General features: G+C 39.9%; 1 protein-coding gene across 2 annotated transcripts; it reads right to left on the bottom strand.

The window, feature by feature from the left end:
* On the bottom strand, positions 1–14264 carry hnrnpl2 (heterogeneous nuclear ribonucleoprotein L2). 2 transcript variants are annotated; one of them, XM_026941228.3, is made up of 14 exons: positions 14109–14264; positions 11921–12039; positions 10471–10708; positions 10244–10329; positions 9624–9720; positions 7920–7992; positions 5500–5532; positions 5033–5101; positions 4598–4851; positions 4386–4507; positions 3635–3836; positions 3478–3535; positions 1497–1604; positions 1–1378 (listed from the first exon to the last, which is right to left on the bottom strand). In XM_026941228.3, the coding sequence occupies exons 1-14, from the start codon at positions 14193–14195 to the stop codon at positions 1320–1322; spliced, it is 1605 nt and encodes a 534-aa protein (XP_026797029.1). In that variant the 5' UTR covers positions 14196–14264; the 3' UTR covers positions 1–1319. The 2 variants fall into 2 exon arrangements, with proteins under 2 accessions (XP_026797029.1, XP_026797030.1); XM_026941229.3 differs by lacking the exons at positions 5033–5101; positions 5500–5532.
* Between the last annotated feature and the right edge of the window lie 93 nt (positions 14265–14357).

The following is a 14357-nucleotide window of genomic DNA, read 5'->3' as shown; positions in this document are numbered from 1 at the left end:
TAAAGTTCTGCTGTTTATTAAATGATGTATTTAATGATCAGTTGAATGAAATGTGCAGCAAAGTCCTTGTGTTTAAGAGGAAAAGAATGGGAAAAAAAAAAAAAAATGCAGTGTAAGGGGCATCACCAGAGGCTGAACTTGTAGCAGTAATTAATGGATTTATGCTTTTTTTTTTTTTTTTTTTTTTAAATCAGTAGCATTATATTGCTCTTATACCACAGGGTTGAATTCTTGATTCTGATTGGTTTTCTGTAACAGCTGACAGTAGTGCTGGCTGAAAGGCAAGCCGCTCCACACAATCTAAGGCTAATAATAAAAGATTATGCTTAACCAAATAAAAAAAAAAAAAAGACAAATTGTTGTTATAATTTCCGAGGAGACATTTCTTATACATTTATGGAAGGAGTCTTCATTGTCAGTGAGAGCCTACAGGACAGAGGAGTTTGTGCTTTTGGGTTTCTCGGTAACGACAAGCTGTGTTTTTTTAAGGAAACGACTGTTTACAGATGTTACGGCGCAAATGATAACAAGAAATTCCACAACATTACATGTAACTGTAAATGGTTAAAAATGAGACCTCATTCAGTAATAAATGAAAAATGCTGTGGTATAAGAGGAATAAAGCACTTCCAGACATGCTGTTATTAGAAAATTAACAACTTCAGGGTGGTAACAGTAACTTTCCTATAATCCTATATGATTATTTTCCTATAAATGTATTGCTTCACAGCTTCATACAGCCCTGTGTCACTGGCCATTGTGGTCCCTATTATTGTGTCATTTCAGTGGTAAAGTTTCTTTAATCAGATTTTAGAGCTGATTAGTTAACTGAGCCTCATGAAGGGAATACATCACTTCTATGGATATTTCTCGATTTATTAAAATTCAGCAAAGTCACTGAAAACAGCTTCTCACACTAAATAGCTACTATATTAAATAGCCATGACAAAGGACTAATCGTCACTATTTTATTTTACAATTAGAGAAAAATGCAGGCTTTCCTTTACAGGCTGCCATTTCGAAAAGTGAGGCGCTGAGCACACAGCTAACAGTCAATAATGGAAAGCAATAAAAAAAAAAAAAGAAATACATTAACCCCAAAAAAAAAAGAAAAAAAAAATAAAAAAAAAAATACTGGTACAAAAGCATTTCACCTTCCTCCTCTTCTATAAAAACAAGATTTTAACAGTTCTGCCAAGCTGATTCTCAGCGCACGCTGTGGCTCACTCAATAGAAAGACACTGACTGCACACATGAAGGACGATGAACATGGGACAGTGAAGTTGTGGCGGTGCTGAGCTTCTGCTGATGGCCGGTTTTCAATTTGCGTGCTGCGCAGTGGAGAAGCACAGCTTTAGTGTGTAGGGGTATGGGCCATCTAGAATGGGAAAATAGCAACACAAATTATAGCAGGTTAGAGTGGTAATTAGAGGAATCAGATCTATCTGCTCAAACATTTCACCAGCATTATGAAAAAGCAACTGTCCAGCACTCACTAGGGTTTTTCATCTGGTAATGGTTCATCATGGCAAGGGCTTCCATGGCATCATTAACAGATTCCCACTCTAGAAGCCCTGATGAGCTTCTCTCAGATGAAGCACCGCCTGAAATAAGAAAGGAATCATCAGCACTAATAATGACAACTTTCATTATACCATCCTCAAGCTCACAATTCAGACAAATATTAAGTCCTGAACAAGTCAAACTGGATACTAAAACACAGCGCAATATCATGCTCAGTTATGGTTAAACATTTGAAGTCACATTAGGTCTATACTCATTTTGGCTTGTCTTAATATGATCTGTAGTGCTAACTCCCTGCGGGGTGTCGTCTTGGCAGATACTACCAGGAATATCCAGAAGGCAATGTTTGTTAACTAAACAACTGACTTCTCATTGCTGGAAAGCACATGCACATGAATTGCAAGAAAAAGCAAAGTATGGAAACCAACAACAGAACCAAAAATATAACTGTGCACTTTTTCAGAAGTCCTGGGGTCTAATTTATTAAAATGTGCATAGAACAAGTTCCAATTCTGTGTGTAAGAATTGGAAGAATGCACTAGAAAACTGGGTACACACAGCTGTATGCAATGGATGTCGATAAATCCTACTCATTCTAAATTACTCTGCTTGTGTAAGGCCACACTCATTTACATAAAGAAATGCCCCAAATTGCCATATATGGTAAACAGATTCAGGTTTTTAAGACCCCATGTGTGCAATCTATTTCAGCAATTACATTTGGAAAACATGTGATAGCATGGAATTTCCTCAATATTGTTGTTTTCTCTGCTGCCATATTTGGAAATGTAATGTTTTGCAGTGTGCGAGTTATGAATGCATGCAGTACATGTCATTATTCAGCCCATAGTTGGTTGGGCAATACCGGAACTGTCTCTAATGTCTCACTGAAATGTCCCCATGGATAAAAGCTTCAGAGCAAACAAGGATTTCAGTGTGGATTTGGTGATGCTATTGCTGTGTTTTTTTTTTCGTCAAGAGGAGCTACTGGCAGAGATCAACTAAAACAGCCCTGGGCAAACAAAATCGCTCTTGGCAAAGAGGTTCCTGCGGTCCTTAAAACAGGTTCCAAGCTCCAAACTGTGTGTGACAAATCCTCAAACAAAGCAAGATCAGCTATCATCCCAATTAATCTTTAGATGTGCCTTTCATACTATTTTAATTTACATTTCATCTGTGTCATTCAGCAATTACTGCCAATTATACTGATTTGATTGACAGTAAGTGGGATGAGAGCACATCATCAGGCTTCAGTCACAATCACCCGTGATTACACTTTTCGACCACTAGGGGTTTCTGCATTCGCTTGGTCAGGAACTGTTCTAAATATACGCACATACACGTGCAAAAATATCTTGATAAATCACGTGTCGATGCACGAAAAGTGTTTACACACAAAACTATGAATACACACAGCTGATAAAGGAGACCCCTGGTTGTCAGAGCAAATGTCCTTCAACCTTGAGAAAACCTATACGACCTTGTCTCCAAGTGATTCTAACTGTAAAGTTTATGGCACCTTTTAATCATCGGAAACTGATGATTTATATGGAGTCAGTAAAATAACAGTATGTAAAGTTGTTCAGAAAGGCTGCAATAGTAGTGGGTGGTACAGTGGCTAAAGTTGTAATTCTTCTTAAGGTTATTGATTCATATCAGTGAGGACACAAAGTATTAGACTTAATCCAAGCGGAATATAACGCAACAGTGTGAAGTACTGAACTGGTGATATTTGTTGCTAAGTCAGTTGCTAAATCTGGATGACTGAACAGTTCTTTTTAAATTCCAATTTCCTACTAAATTAAGTGATTGCCAGTTCACTTATCGCACATCGTCACATTTTTGCATCGTGCTACAACGAATTGTTACACCCCTAATTGTCATTTATCAAATCGTCCACCGCACCACCACATAAATACACACGGCCCTCAGGAGATTCAAGGGGTCACTCACCTTTTGCCGCGAACAGTTTTATATTAGATGGACTCTTCAAGCCGAGCTCATCACAGATCTGACAACAGAAGAAACAGATGCTGATGAATTTCAATTTAAACCCAATAAAAAAAAATTTAAAAAAAAACATTTTGCACCCTCAGGCTGGTGAACTGACCTCAGAGAAGACCTCAACTGAGGCTTCTGGGGCAGCATTGAAGAAGTGCAGGACGTTGCTTGGATGCTGGATGCGGTTCTTGGCTGCCTGTTCTGGAGAGGCAAAGCGATTGTTCCGACTGCCGTGGAAGTCTTTAAAGCTGCTGGTGCCGTCCTCTAGCTCATACGACTGACCTGGCATGATGGCCTGCTGCTTGGACACACTGCAAGGATGAACAGAGTCTGATGCTTATCCAACCCATCAAGTTTGTAGAAATTTTAGCAGATAAGAGTGATTTTGTTGGATTTTATACACATGAACACATCAGAAGATGCAAACGCTAAATCTGTCCATATCTAGAGTTTGTCATTTCTTGCCAGTCAGCTACTGCAAATCCGAAGAAGCATCTATAAAAGCCAGTACAACCAAACTACACCAAACATGACTCCTTTCATTACCATATTATAATACAGGGTGTCCAAAGTCAGGAACCAATGGGAATATGTTGAGCAAAATCGGCAAAAACATGATACAATAGCTGAGAAAATGCATTGAGCATAAGCGTAAACATGTACAGCATATGTTCTAAATAATAAATAAAAAATATAAGTAGTTTTACTCTCATTGCTTCCTGACTTTTCAGACACCCCGTAGTCAACAGAAGTTAAGTTTTGGCATACAGAATACAAAACGTTTTTGGAAGCACTACTTACATAGTCCATAATGGAAACATTGGGATTTGCCAACAGACATGCACAGTCAAAACACTTACCAGACATTAAGTTTCTGGTTGAATAGGAAATAGTTGTTTAGATGACAAATGGCCCGGTCTACGGCATAGCAGTCTCCCATTTCCACCATGGCAGCACCTGGTTTGCTCTTCATGAATTTCACCTGGATATCACCATAAATAAAATCAACATCTCTTCCTACACCTTCAAGAGACGTTTAAAAGTTTGGGCTGTTTAAGCCTTCTCTGCTTACCCTCTCAACATTGCCATAGAGGCAGAAGATGTTGAACACCCTGTCTGCATTTATTTTGGAAGGCTCCAGACCATAGACCATCATGACTGGTGACTCTGCATGAGCACTGTATTCCCCTGGAGGTGGTGGAGGTGGGGCTCCGTACTGGCCGCCGTAACGCTGACTAGCCCCGCCCCTCCGTGGGCCTCCCATTGATGGACCCACACGGCGTCCGTCATACCCGCCGTAACTCTCGTCCTGGTAACCGTACCCACCTGGCAAGCAGATACATGAACAATGATGGCTGAAAATTAACATTCACATATCATTGCAATTCTGAATGACTCAACACAGCACCGTCTTACTGCCACTGTGGATCTATGCACCCGAATTAAACAAGCACAATCACTCCCCGATTCTGTGAGTGAACGTGTTGGTGTCCGCCAGGAGCCTTACCGTACTCTGTAGGGTGGTGTCCCAGCAGAGCCGGCTGCCTCTGGCGCTTGTTGGAGTGGCCATTCATATCTGAGAGGCAAGAGAGGGAAGGAGGCCGTGAAAGGAAAAAGAAGAATACACAGTGACAGGGAGAAAGGGTGGAAGATGAATTTGCCAAAAAATAAAAGGAAACTCTGTAGCTTAATATATAAAATGATACGTAGCTTAAAAACCAATTGGATAGGAAAGACGGGGCCAGAAATAGACGGCAGAAAAAGAGCTACACCAAAACTGAATATGCAATTGTTGGATGAACCCTAGACAATGTGGACCAGCACCAATATGTGTGAAAAAGGAATGCAATGGAGACAAGTATGAGCAACTAGCTCAAATCATCAATCGCCAAATAAACAATAATTTCAATAATTATGGTGTATTGAGAGAGGAAAACAGGAAGGATAAAAAAAAAGCCTGGGATGCACACACACCTTGTTCGCCCCCATCGCCATCAGCGTCTGCACCTGTTCAGGTACAAACATTGCAAACATGAATCTCCAACTAGTTTTGTGGCATTTGCTTCAACGCAAGACAACAGTTCTTTAGCAAGGGGCTTAACTAAGGGACTTAAGTGTCGCATGCCCTGAACATAATAGAAGAATATAGCAGTACTATTGATGCAGCACAGCAACACGAAACTGGAGTCCACTGGATAAACAGGCAAATGGAGATTGGAGAGGGAAAGCGATAGCAAGTTAGGTACATATCATTTTGTCAGAATAAAACCATCAAAGCATCACTCCAAGACAACACAAGCTTGGGGATACTTACAGCTCAAACTCAAGGGGAGGGGTAGAGGGTGATGCAGGTGGCACAGGTTGTCAGTTAGCCACAGGTGAGATCCTCTTCATCTCTGCCACTTGAAAGTTAAAAAACACGTTTCCACTTTCCTCCCAACTCAGTTTAGTCTCAAACACGCTAGCGGCTGTCCTCTCTGTCCGAGATCAAAGTGCTGCCGCAGCTCTTCCATATTCTTCCAGAAGTCCATATTTTTATTTAAATATATTGTCCATGTCATCACACACAGCTTGCAGCGTGGTGGACTTTTGCACATTTCAGATTCCCACTAGAGACAATGCCAAACCTGCATCATATTGGAAGGTGTTACAAAGTAGGTCATAAGACTAAAAATAGAAAGGGAAAAAAAAACACACACACATTGAGAGGTAAAATAGTTCGGGAGATCTAGAGGTGCGAGGTACGCTGGACAATTAGTATTCTGTAATCAAAGGTGTCAGCATGTGGTCTGTGTGGGTGACATCTTCCTCATACTGGTGGTGTGTCAATTCTTGCAAAAATCAGAGCTATAATCAGTAGGTCGGCACAGACGCTTTTTATGTGGTATGTGAGCACATTTTGTTCGAGGAGTCGAGTGTGAGGAACAGGGAACAAAATATACAGCCATAGAGGAGTAGGGTTCAGAGAAGGTGTTTTGTTTCTTGAGTGACTTGTCCTCTGTTTGTGTGCATGGACTGGATTATTTTTGTCTGTTTGGAACATGTGTTTCCCCCCCTGAAGATTCCTTTATCAGCAGTTGGTGGTGGTGTTGGTGCTGTGTCACAGTGGGGTGGTGATGGAACTCTCTCAGTTGCGTGTATCTTATTCTTCTAACACAATTAATCAGAATATGTGTCATGCCATAGGATGGCGTATCTTCGTGGCTGTAGTGGTTCAGTGGTGGTTCAGGAGAAGATGAGTGTAACGTGTATTCTCTTGTATGGAATGTCAGAATGCATGGTTTCTTTATCATGCTTATGTTTTCCTTCTGCTTGTTGAAGGAGAAAATGCTCTTGCAGGGGTAGCTGAGGAAACTGAAATGCCTTCGACGTGTATGAAAAGTGCACTCTTCATTGTCCAAGTGTGTTGTTGCAGCTGATGTTTTGAAGCAGTTCACTTTTTTTTTTTTTTTGTACAGCATAGATGTGGAGGAGCAACTGGCCCATAAGCAGACATCTTATTGTGCAAATTAAAAACTGAGACCTTTTAACAGGACAGTGCAAAAGGCACTTCTGCCAATACCTTTTAAGGAGCTAAATTGGGTAAAATACAACAGGCAAAATGCACACGTCATTCGCCTCGAGGTTCCAGAACCTTTTAAGGAACTAAGGAAATCTGAAACCATCCAAAATGAGATCTACCCAGTTTCTGGACAAATTCCTTCTATACATTTCCACTGCACTGCAGGACTGGTGAACATTATATAACATAACAGAAGTTACACTGACAAGGAACTGACATTTCCAGTAGAGCTTTACTAATCTCCACAAAACTCCCCTTATTTTCAGATACAGTTACATGATGCAAACAAATAGAGGTTGACTAACTCATATAGAGTTTGGATAGTTTTGGATTAAGATATAAGCGCTATAAGTGGTTATTGGAACTATGGTTACACGGGACACCTTAGTTTCCCCAAGAACTAAAAACTGGCCCAGATTCCCTCTGTAGAAATTTCCAGAGCTCCGGAAATGGCTTCCTCAAAATGTTCCAGGATTAGAAACATGCTTTTTGTGACATGGCCAAAGCAGTAATACTTTAAAATTGGAAAACGATTTCCATCAGTGATGCATACTCAGTGGTCCAGTTGCTCCTTTTATCCTTGCCTTGTTGAGAAAAGGAGCTCACAATATTCTGAGAAACTGCGTACATTTCAGAAACAAGGTCACAAACAACCACTCTACTAGCTGCTATGCCTCAGTGTCTGCAAGGAACTGTGCTAGGCTGCACAATTAAGCACCGGAGCTCCTGAAGTCTAACATGACCCACTCCCACCCGCTTAGCTATTCTCCACAGTGGCAGTAAGGGTGCTGAGTTGTGTCAGAATAGAATAATGTCCAGCTGCTCACGTTACCTTGGCTGCTCAGGTTTGGATTGGTGTAGTCCCACGTGTCCTGGTCATTCTTGAATACGTTGAGGCGTGTTGGCTGTAAGGAGGAAAGCAAATCATTAGGTTTGTTTCCACGCAAATAGTACACAAACGTTGAGACCATTTCTACAATGTTATCAAAATGTTTCATGTTTCGATCCAGTAATGTTATTTAAATATACTGAAGAGAGAATAAAACTAAATTGTACCATACTCAGGAGTAAACAAACTAGTATCCTGGGACAAGCAGAGTTTGTTTCTGGGCTATTAGTTATTTATTCATAGTTATGGAGGAAGAAAACAAACCTTTAATCTTACTGACTTTTGCAAAAGTTTTAATTTGGTATGAGTGCTTAAACTAAACGCACTACATTGTGGCGCAACACATCACGATGCTGTAACTACAGTCAAGGTCCAAATCCCCCTTCTGTTGCACTACACACATCAGCAGACATGCGATCTGGTTAAAGATAGAATTTAACTAAGCTGAATAATTAGCATAAATGATACATGATCTTTTCAGAATTCAGAAAGGTATGTGGAAACAGCGATAAAACAAGTGCAGACACAGCTATCATAACTCTTCTGCTAGCACAATACATGAGCTTGTAGTTAAACTCATAATATTTTTACTTGCAATACAAGGAGGAAAAACAGCAGTGCATAACTGAAATGCTTGCCAATGAACACAATGTGTTCCATTAGAAACATTATCGGGGGGCATAAGGACTTGTTCGTTTCCCTAAGAATTTAATTTACAGGAACATGTTAACCATTTCTCTAAATTCATGCATTCATGAGTGTACAGGAATGTGTTTGCCAGAGCCGAATAGACAGTTTTATTTTTGCGCTGACCTAGAGTTAGAAGCCTGGCTAAGATGCTTTGAGAAAGAGCTCTTTGGTATGTGGGCAGTTGAGGACTGAACCTTGAAGGGACAACATCAGTGTATGCACATGAATAAAGCTTCATTATACAACGGTTAATTCTGGTCCACTAATGTGATTGGTCGAGCGACACCGCAAGGGCGCCTATAACCACACACATTTCACTTCCTCGTTTGAAACTGTTACTACAGTAGTGTCAGTGACATCATCAGGGACATGGCAAATGATACTTTTCAGGAATATAACTTTTGGCTTAAAATATGAAAGTTTGTCATATGAAGATGAAAAGGAAGAAGGGATGCCACCTTTAGTGGGAATGTACAAATCAATGCGAGCTAGCCGACAAGCTATACAGTAAATGTGGCTTCTTTGGGATCTATTTCCACCAGCGGAGCAAGCACCAAAAAAAAAAAATAATAAAAAAATTTGACTGTATTGTCTGGAAATGTCACTTACTCAATATTAATTTCTTGTTTATAGAACTGTTGTATAAAAGCAATTTCACACAATATTATCTGCGGTATTCAGTATAACCACACTCTTGCTCGTGCTATATTGCTTGCTTGCATCCTTAAGGAGAAGAAAAGGACTTCACAATCCATTGTTAATACACTTAACTAAGTAGCCGTTGAGCCAATAGCTAATAAATTAATCATTTGTCCACCCCTACTATAGCATAAAAGCATGTTAAAGCAGATGAATGGACAGACTACCTTCACTCAGTCTTTAACAAATGGATACTATATGTGTATTTGTGTGTATGTGTATTCTAAATATATCTAAATAAAACAGAGCTCCACTTACCTTGGCATACTCAATCTTGAGTGTGCAGCAGCCAGAGTATATATCGGCACCATTGAGAGAGGCTTTGGCCCGCTGTGCACTCTGGACTGAATCAAATGTGGGAATAATTAAGGAAAAAGTACATTCTAACAATGACACAACCGCTATTCAACAAGCCCTTACAAGGCAAGGTCAGTGATTCATTCATTTATCTGCAGTGACTGCTTTATCCTGGGCAGTGTTGTGATGGACCTGGAACCTATCTGGGGAACACTGGGCATGACGGAGAAACACACTATAGATGGGACACCAGTCCACCGCAGAGCACATCTGCACATTTATTCATACTGAGCAGCAATTCACTGTAGCAAATACAGGCCATTCAGTGCATTTGGGAGTTGAGACAAAACCGGAGAAAACCTTTGGGGAGACTATGTGAAACTCTGCAGACAGAAACCCAAGTTCAGAATCGAACAGGGAACCCTGTTATAAAGCAGCAAATTCTTTAGCTACATATGTAATTCACAGGTTTTGTATGACTGACCCAAAATGTAGAAAGGCCTCAGCGCCAGGCTCTTCTCTAAAGTATCTTTGCTTTTTGTAGGCGGATTTGACACCTAGCCTAAAGCAGTAAAGGATATTCTACCATGGCCTGGACACCATTTTTCCTGAAGATGACAATTCTTTGAACAGGTCCACAATTGTTGCAGATGGTATACAGCACATCCTGCAGGATAAAAAAAAAAACATAAAAGGGTACATATTTGTGGCTGTGGTTCTATATGTATATGTAATTACAGCCCTGACTGTTCATCCTGTAATGTTTAATGTGCAAATACTAATGTAAGAGAGTGCTTGAGAGTATTACCGTGGTGATGGGATAAATGGGGTTCATGATTGTGAATAACAAAACATTATTAACACTGCGAGAGTCGTCAGAATCGCCAGGCCGGGAGATCTTCTGACTGGTGGAGTAATTCACATAAGCAGGATTTCCAGCAATGTAGATCTGGTTGTCATTAGCATACGTTACAGCGTTGCAGGAGCCGCTCATGTCCTCATATTCAACTAGGGCTTGGCGCTTTTTGGGCATCAGCACCACATAACTGTAGAAACAGGAAAGAATTTGGCTGAACCACAACCGTTCAATTTCCAAATACCACATGTAATGCAGTTGAGAAAAAAATAAATACAAAAATTACAAAGGCAATTCAGGTATTTTCCCTAAAACAATGCCATAAATTTAGCAACTAATGGGTCTCTGCAGAAGGTGGGTGGACGGATGGATTTGGGGGAATTTGGGCAATTACGTACATCTATTTATTAGATACTACACAAACACAAAACAAATCCAACAACTGAAAAACACCCAACTTTCTACGGCAGACACGCCCTAGTTGGTGATTGAGGCTGTTAACTCGGCAGAATGGGGTAGAAAGGCTGTGAGCTGGACAGACTTCATAACAATGCATCGTTGGAGTTTTGAAACACACAACCAGATTTACCAGATCTTGGAAGCAGACATGGCAACACTGACAAACAGACCAAATAAAAAGCAGCCGTGTTGGTGATGAATGAGGCACAAACGCAGTAGAGAGATGCCAGTTATTCTGCTGGTTGGTTTTGGCAATTCAAACACTGGTTAGAGATGGAGATGGTGGTGGCATAATTGCATTTTCCCTGTTTGCACATGAACGTGATTGTTCTGCTGCTTTCACAACCGCAAGCAAACACACAAACAACAAATCTGGATATCAAACCGCATGATATATGGACTAGCTGCAGCCAGAGAGATGTCTCATCTCATAATTTGGAAGCTTTTGAACACACAATGTACAAACTGAAACCATCTTTCTTATTCAAAATGCATTTAACATTTGAAAACCAGCTTAAAACCAGACATGTTAACAGGGCTACTATTCAATCGTCCCAGTGAAAGTTGCACGTTTTCATTGTATAAAGGGGTTATAAGGCAGGGTTATAGCTGCTGCATGTGCAAGTTTACAGTTTAGGATGTTGCTGTTGTAAAGATATTTAAAATATGTCCTATTAAATAAAAATGTATTATTATTGTTGATTCTCATTATTGAAATAGTAAACCAGACAATTATTTGCTATACTATTAGAGTGTACAGTAACAAATTGTTTAAAAAAAAAAAAAAAAAAAAAAAAAAAAAAAAAAAAAAGGTGTCTCATCATATTGAGTTACTGTCCAAAATACTGAAAAGTCTTATTTGTTTTTGCCCATAATCTCAACTCTTTTGCCAGACTTAGCCTTGAAGATACTGTAATACAGCAGGTTATAAGATGCACAGTACCTGATGGTTCCAAATTCCTGCAGGGCTTCAACAATGTCTGCTTCCAAAACTCCATCCACCAACCCTCTTATGTGGACCACGAGGGAGGGGAGAGGTTTGTGAGGGTCTTCGTAGCCCTCCTGTAATACACAATGGTCATACACGTTACAGTTTACAAAGAGAGACATTTTAAAAATATGATTCACTACAACGCTGCAATACAAATATGAACAGTTCAGTGAAAAAAAATATATCAAATGCACACAGTCTACTACAGTTTTAACAATATAGGCTCGCTAAGGTTCAACTGCAAACTCACCTGGCTATATAACAAAATTAGCTATTTAAAAATAGGATTATGCAACATGGCTGAAGTTAAGCTTGCACTGAAAAGACTGTGGGTGAGACTTGGGTGATAACTTGTTAACTACATTAATATCATAACTCCAACACAAAATTACAGAAATAAACACGTTTGGCTGATCAACCACATTTGGAATAATGGAAAACTGTGAATTTTATTTATTGATTTTTTTTTTGCAAAACTATAATTTTACGTATGTAACTATGGTTACGCTCAAATCGAATCTACACCTGCCCATTATGTAAGGAGTAAAATAGGACGAGGCACATTTTCCAATAACAGCATGCCTTGAAATGTTTTATTCCTCTTATGCTTTTTAACCATTTATAGTTACCTTTAAATATTACGGAATGTCTGTGAGACAACTTGGTTCCTATTATCACTAACATTACAGCATCTATAAACAGTTATTTCCTCATTGTCTTCTCATTTTTCCCCCCTCTGTCTTGACGTTATTACATGTTATAGAGAAACCAGAAAGTGCAAAGTCCTGTCCTGTAGACACTCTAGTGGTGGAAAGCTTACTGACATTGGAGACTCCTTCCATAAATGTTACATAACTGTCTCCGTTATAGAAAGCTTCACCATATTAATGATTATACGCCTTTGTTAAATAACACCACTTTCTTTTTTTTCTTTTTCTTTTTATATCTGCTTAGGTCCTGTGTAAGCTGTTACTATAGAAACAATAACATGTTAGAACAAATGCAGCCAGAACTATTGCCAGCGTTTCCGTTATAGAAAATTAATCAACACATTCCGACCAATTAGAATCAAGAATTCAGCAGTGATTACATTAGATGAGATTCAACTTTACTAAAATTGTGCAGAGTACGAGTCTGTATGATGTGGTCTAAAAAGACCTAATATATAATCTTGAATAATTCTCAAGTTTACTTTTGTTTAGCTGTTGTTTAACCGGTTTCATCGCAGTGACCATTAGTTGCCATGCAAAGTAACAAGTTGAATCCCAGACAGCTTCTTGATCCCTATATGAACGGTGTATGAACCTGGAGAAGTCATTTCTTTACACTATACATCCCTTAGGGCACATTTTCCCCCAACTCTGCTCCTGGAGTACCCCTGTCCTGCTCTTTTTAGTGATTTAACAACCTTTCCTGGGTGTAAGTGGGTGTGTTAGGCCAGAGAACCACTGAAATGTGCAGGGCAGGGGGTTTTCCAGGGGCAAGGCTGGGAACCTGTGGGAGCTATTAGGGACCTATCTGGGATTCTGCATTGTTTGCAACCTAGACCAATATAGGCGTGTGTTATTATATTGTACTGTATTTAATGTGCTAGATATTTCAATCCATCCAGTGATAAATGCGTGGAATGTATATGCTAAGCTAAGCTGCATTAAAGAAACAGAGGATATCTGTTAGCTTTAGCAATCAATCAACAATGTACTAGACAGGCCCTGTTTAAGCGGTGTGGCCTCTTGGGGCGTTATTCCACGCGACTTCTGCTAACTTGCTAGCTAACTACATTCATTCATGCTAGCTAGCCTTCAAAGCTCCACAAAGCTAACCAACTAGCAAGGTAGTGGTGACATATTCGTTCAGATTTATGAACGTGTTTAAGAGCGTTTTTTTTTTTTATCTTAGGCAATGCCTCTAAAAGGTATTTACCTCACAGAGTAATCTGAGTGCAGTAAAATATAGTCCGGTGAGTTTTCGGAGAAAAAAAAAGAGAGAAACAAAGACGTATAGCTAAGCAAGTCAAGCTAACAGGATTGTGCAGCTAGCTCGCGCCACTGACGCGCGAGGTCGCAAAGCGTTCACGGCTTTGAGGAGAAAAAAAAGAGCAGAAAGTGTAAGATGTTCTCAGGACGCGTGTGTTACTTACAGTCGCCATTCCTCCGTCGTTGTCGGTTTTTTGGCGCTTTGTTGCCCTGCCTCCCTCGCTGTAGTACCGGGCCGTTTGCGTAGCCATGTTGTCCCGTTAGGTTTTTTTTTTTTTTTTCTTTTTTTTCCCCCCACGCACCAAATGAAAATGGACGAGAAAAAAATACGAGAAAGTGTGCCTGCCTTCTGAGAGTTCTCATTGGTCAGAACATCACAGCACTCAACCAATGAGGAGCGTACAAGAGCGCTC

This window comes from Pangasianodon hypophthalmus, chromosome 21, assembly GCF_027358585.1.
Source record: "Pangasianodon hypophthalmus isolate fPanHyp1 chromosome 21, fPanHyp1.pri, whole genome shotgun sequence".
Classification (NCBI taxonomy): domain Eukaryota; kingdom Metazoa; phylum Chordata; class Actinopteri; order Siluriformes; family Pangasiidae; genus Pangasianodon; species Pangasianodon hypophthalmus.
Note: the sequence above shows the minus strand (reverse complement) of the source record. Positions and strands in the feature narration are given on the sequence as shown.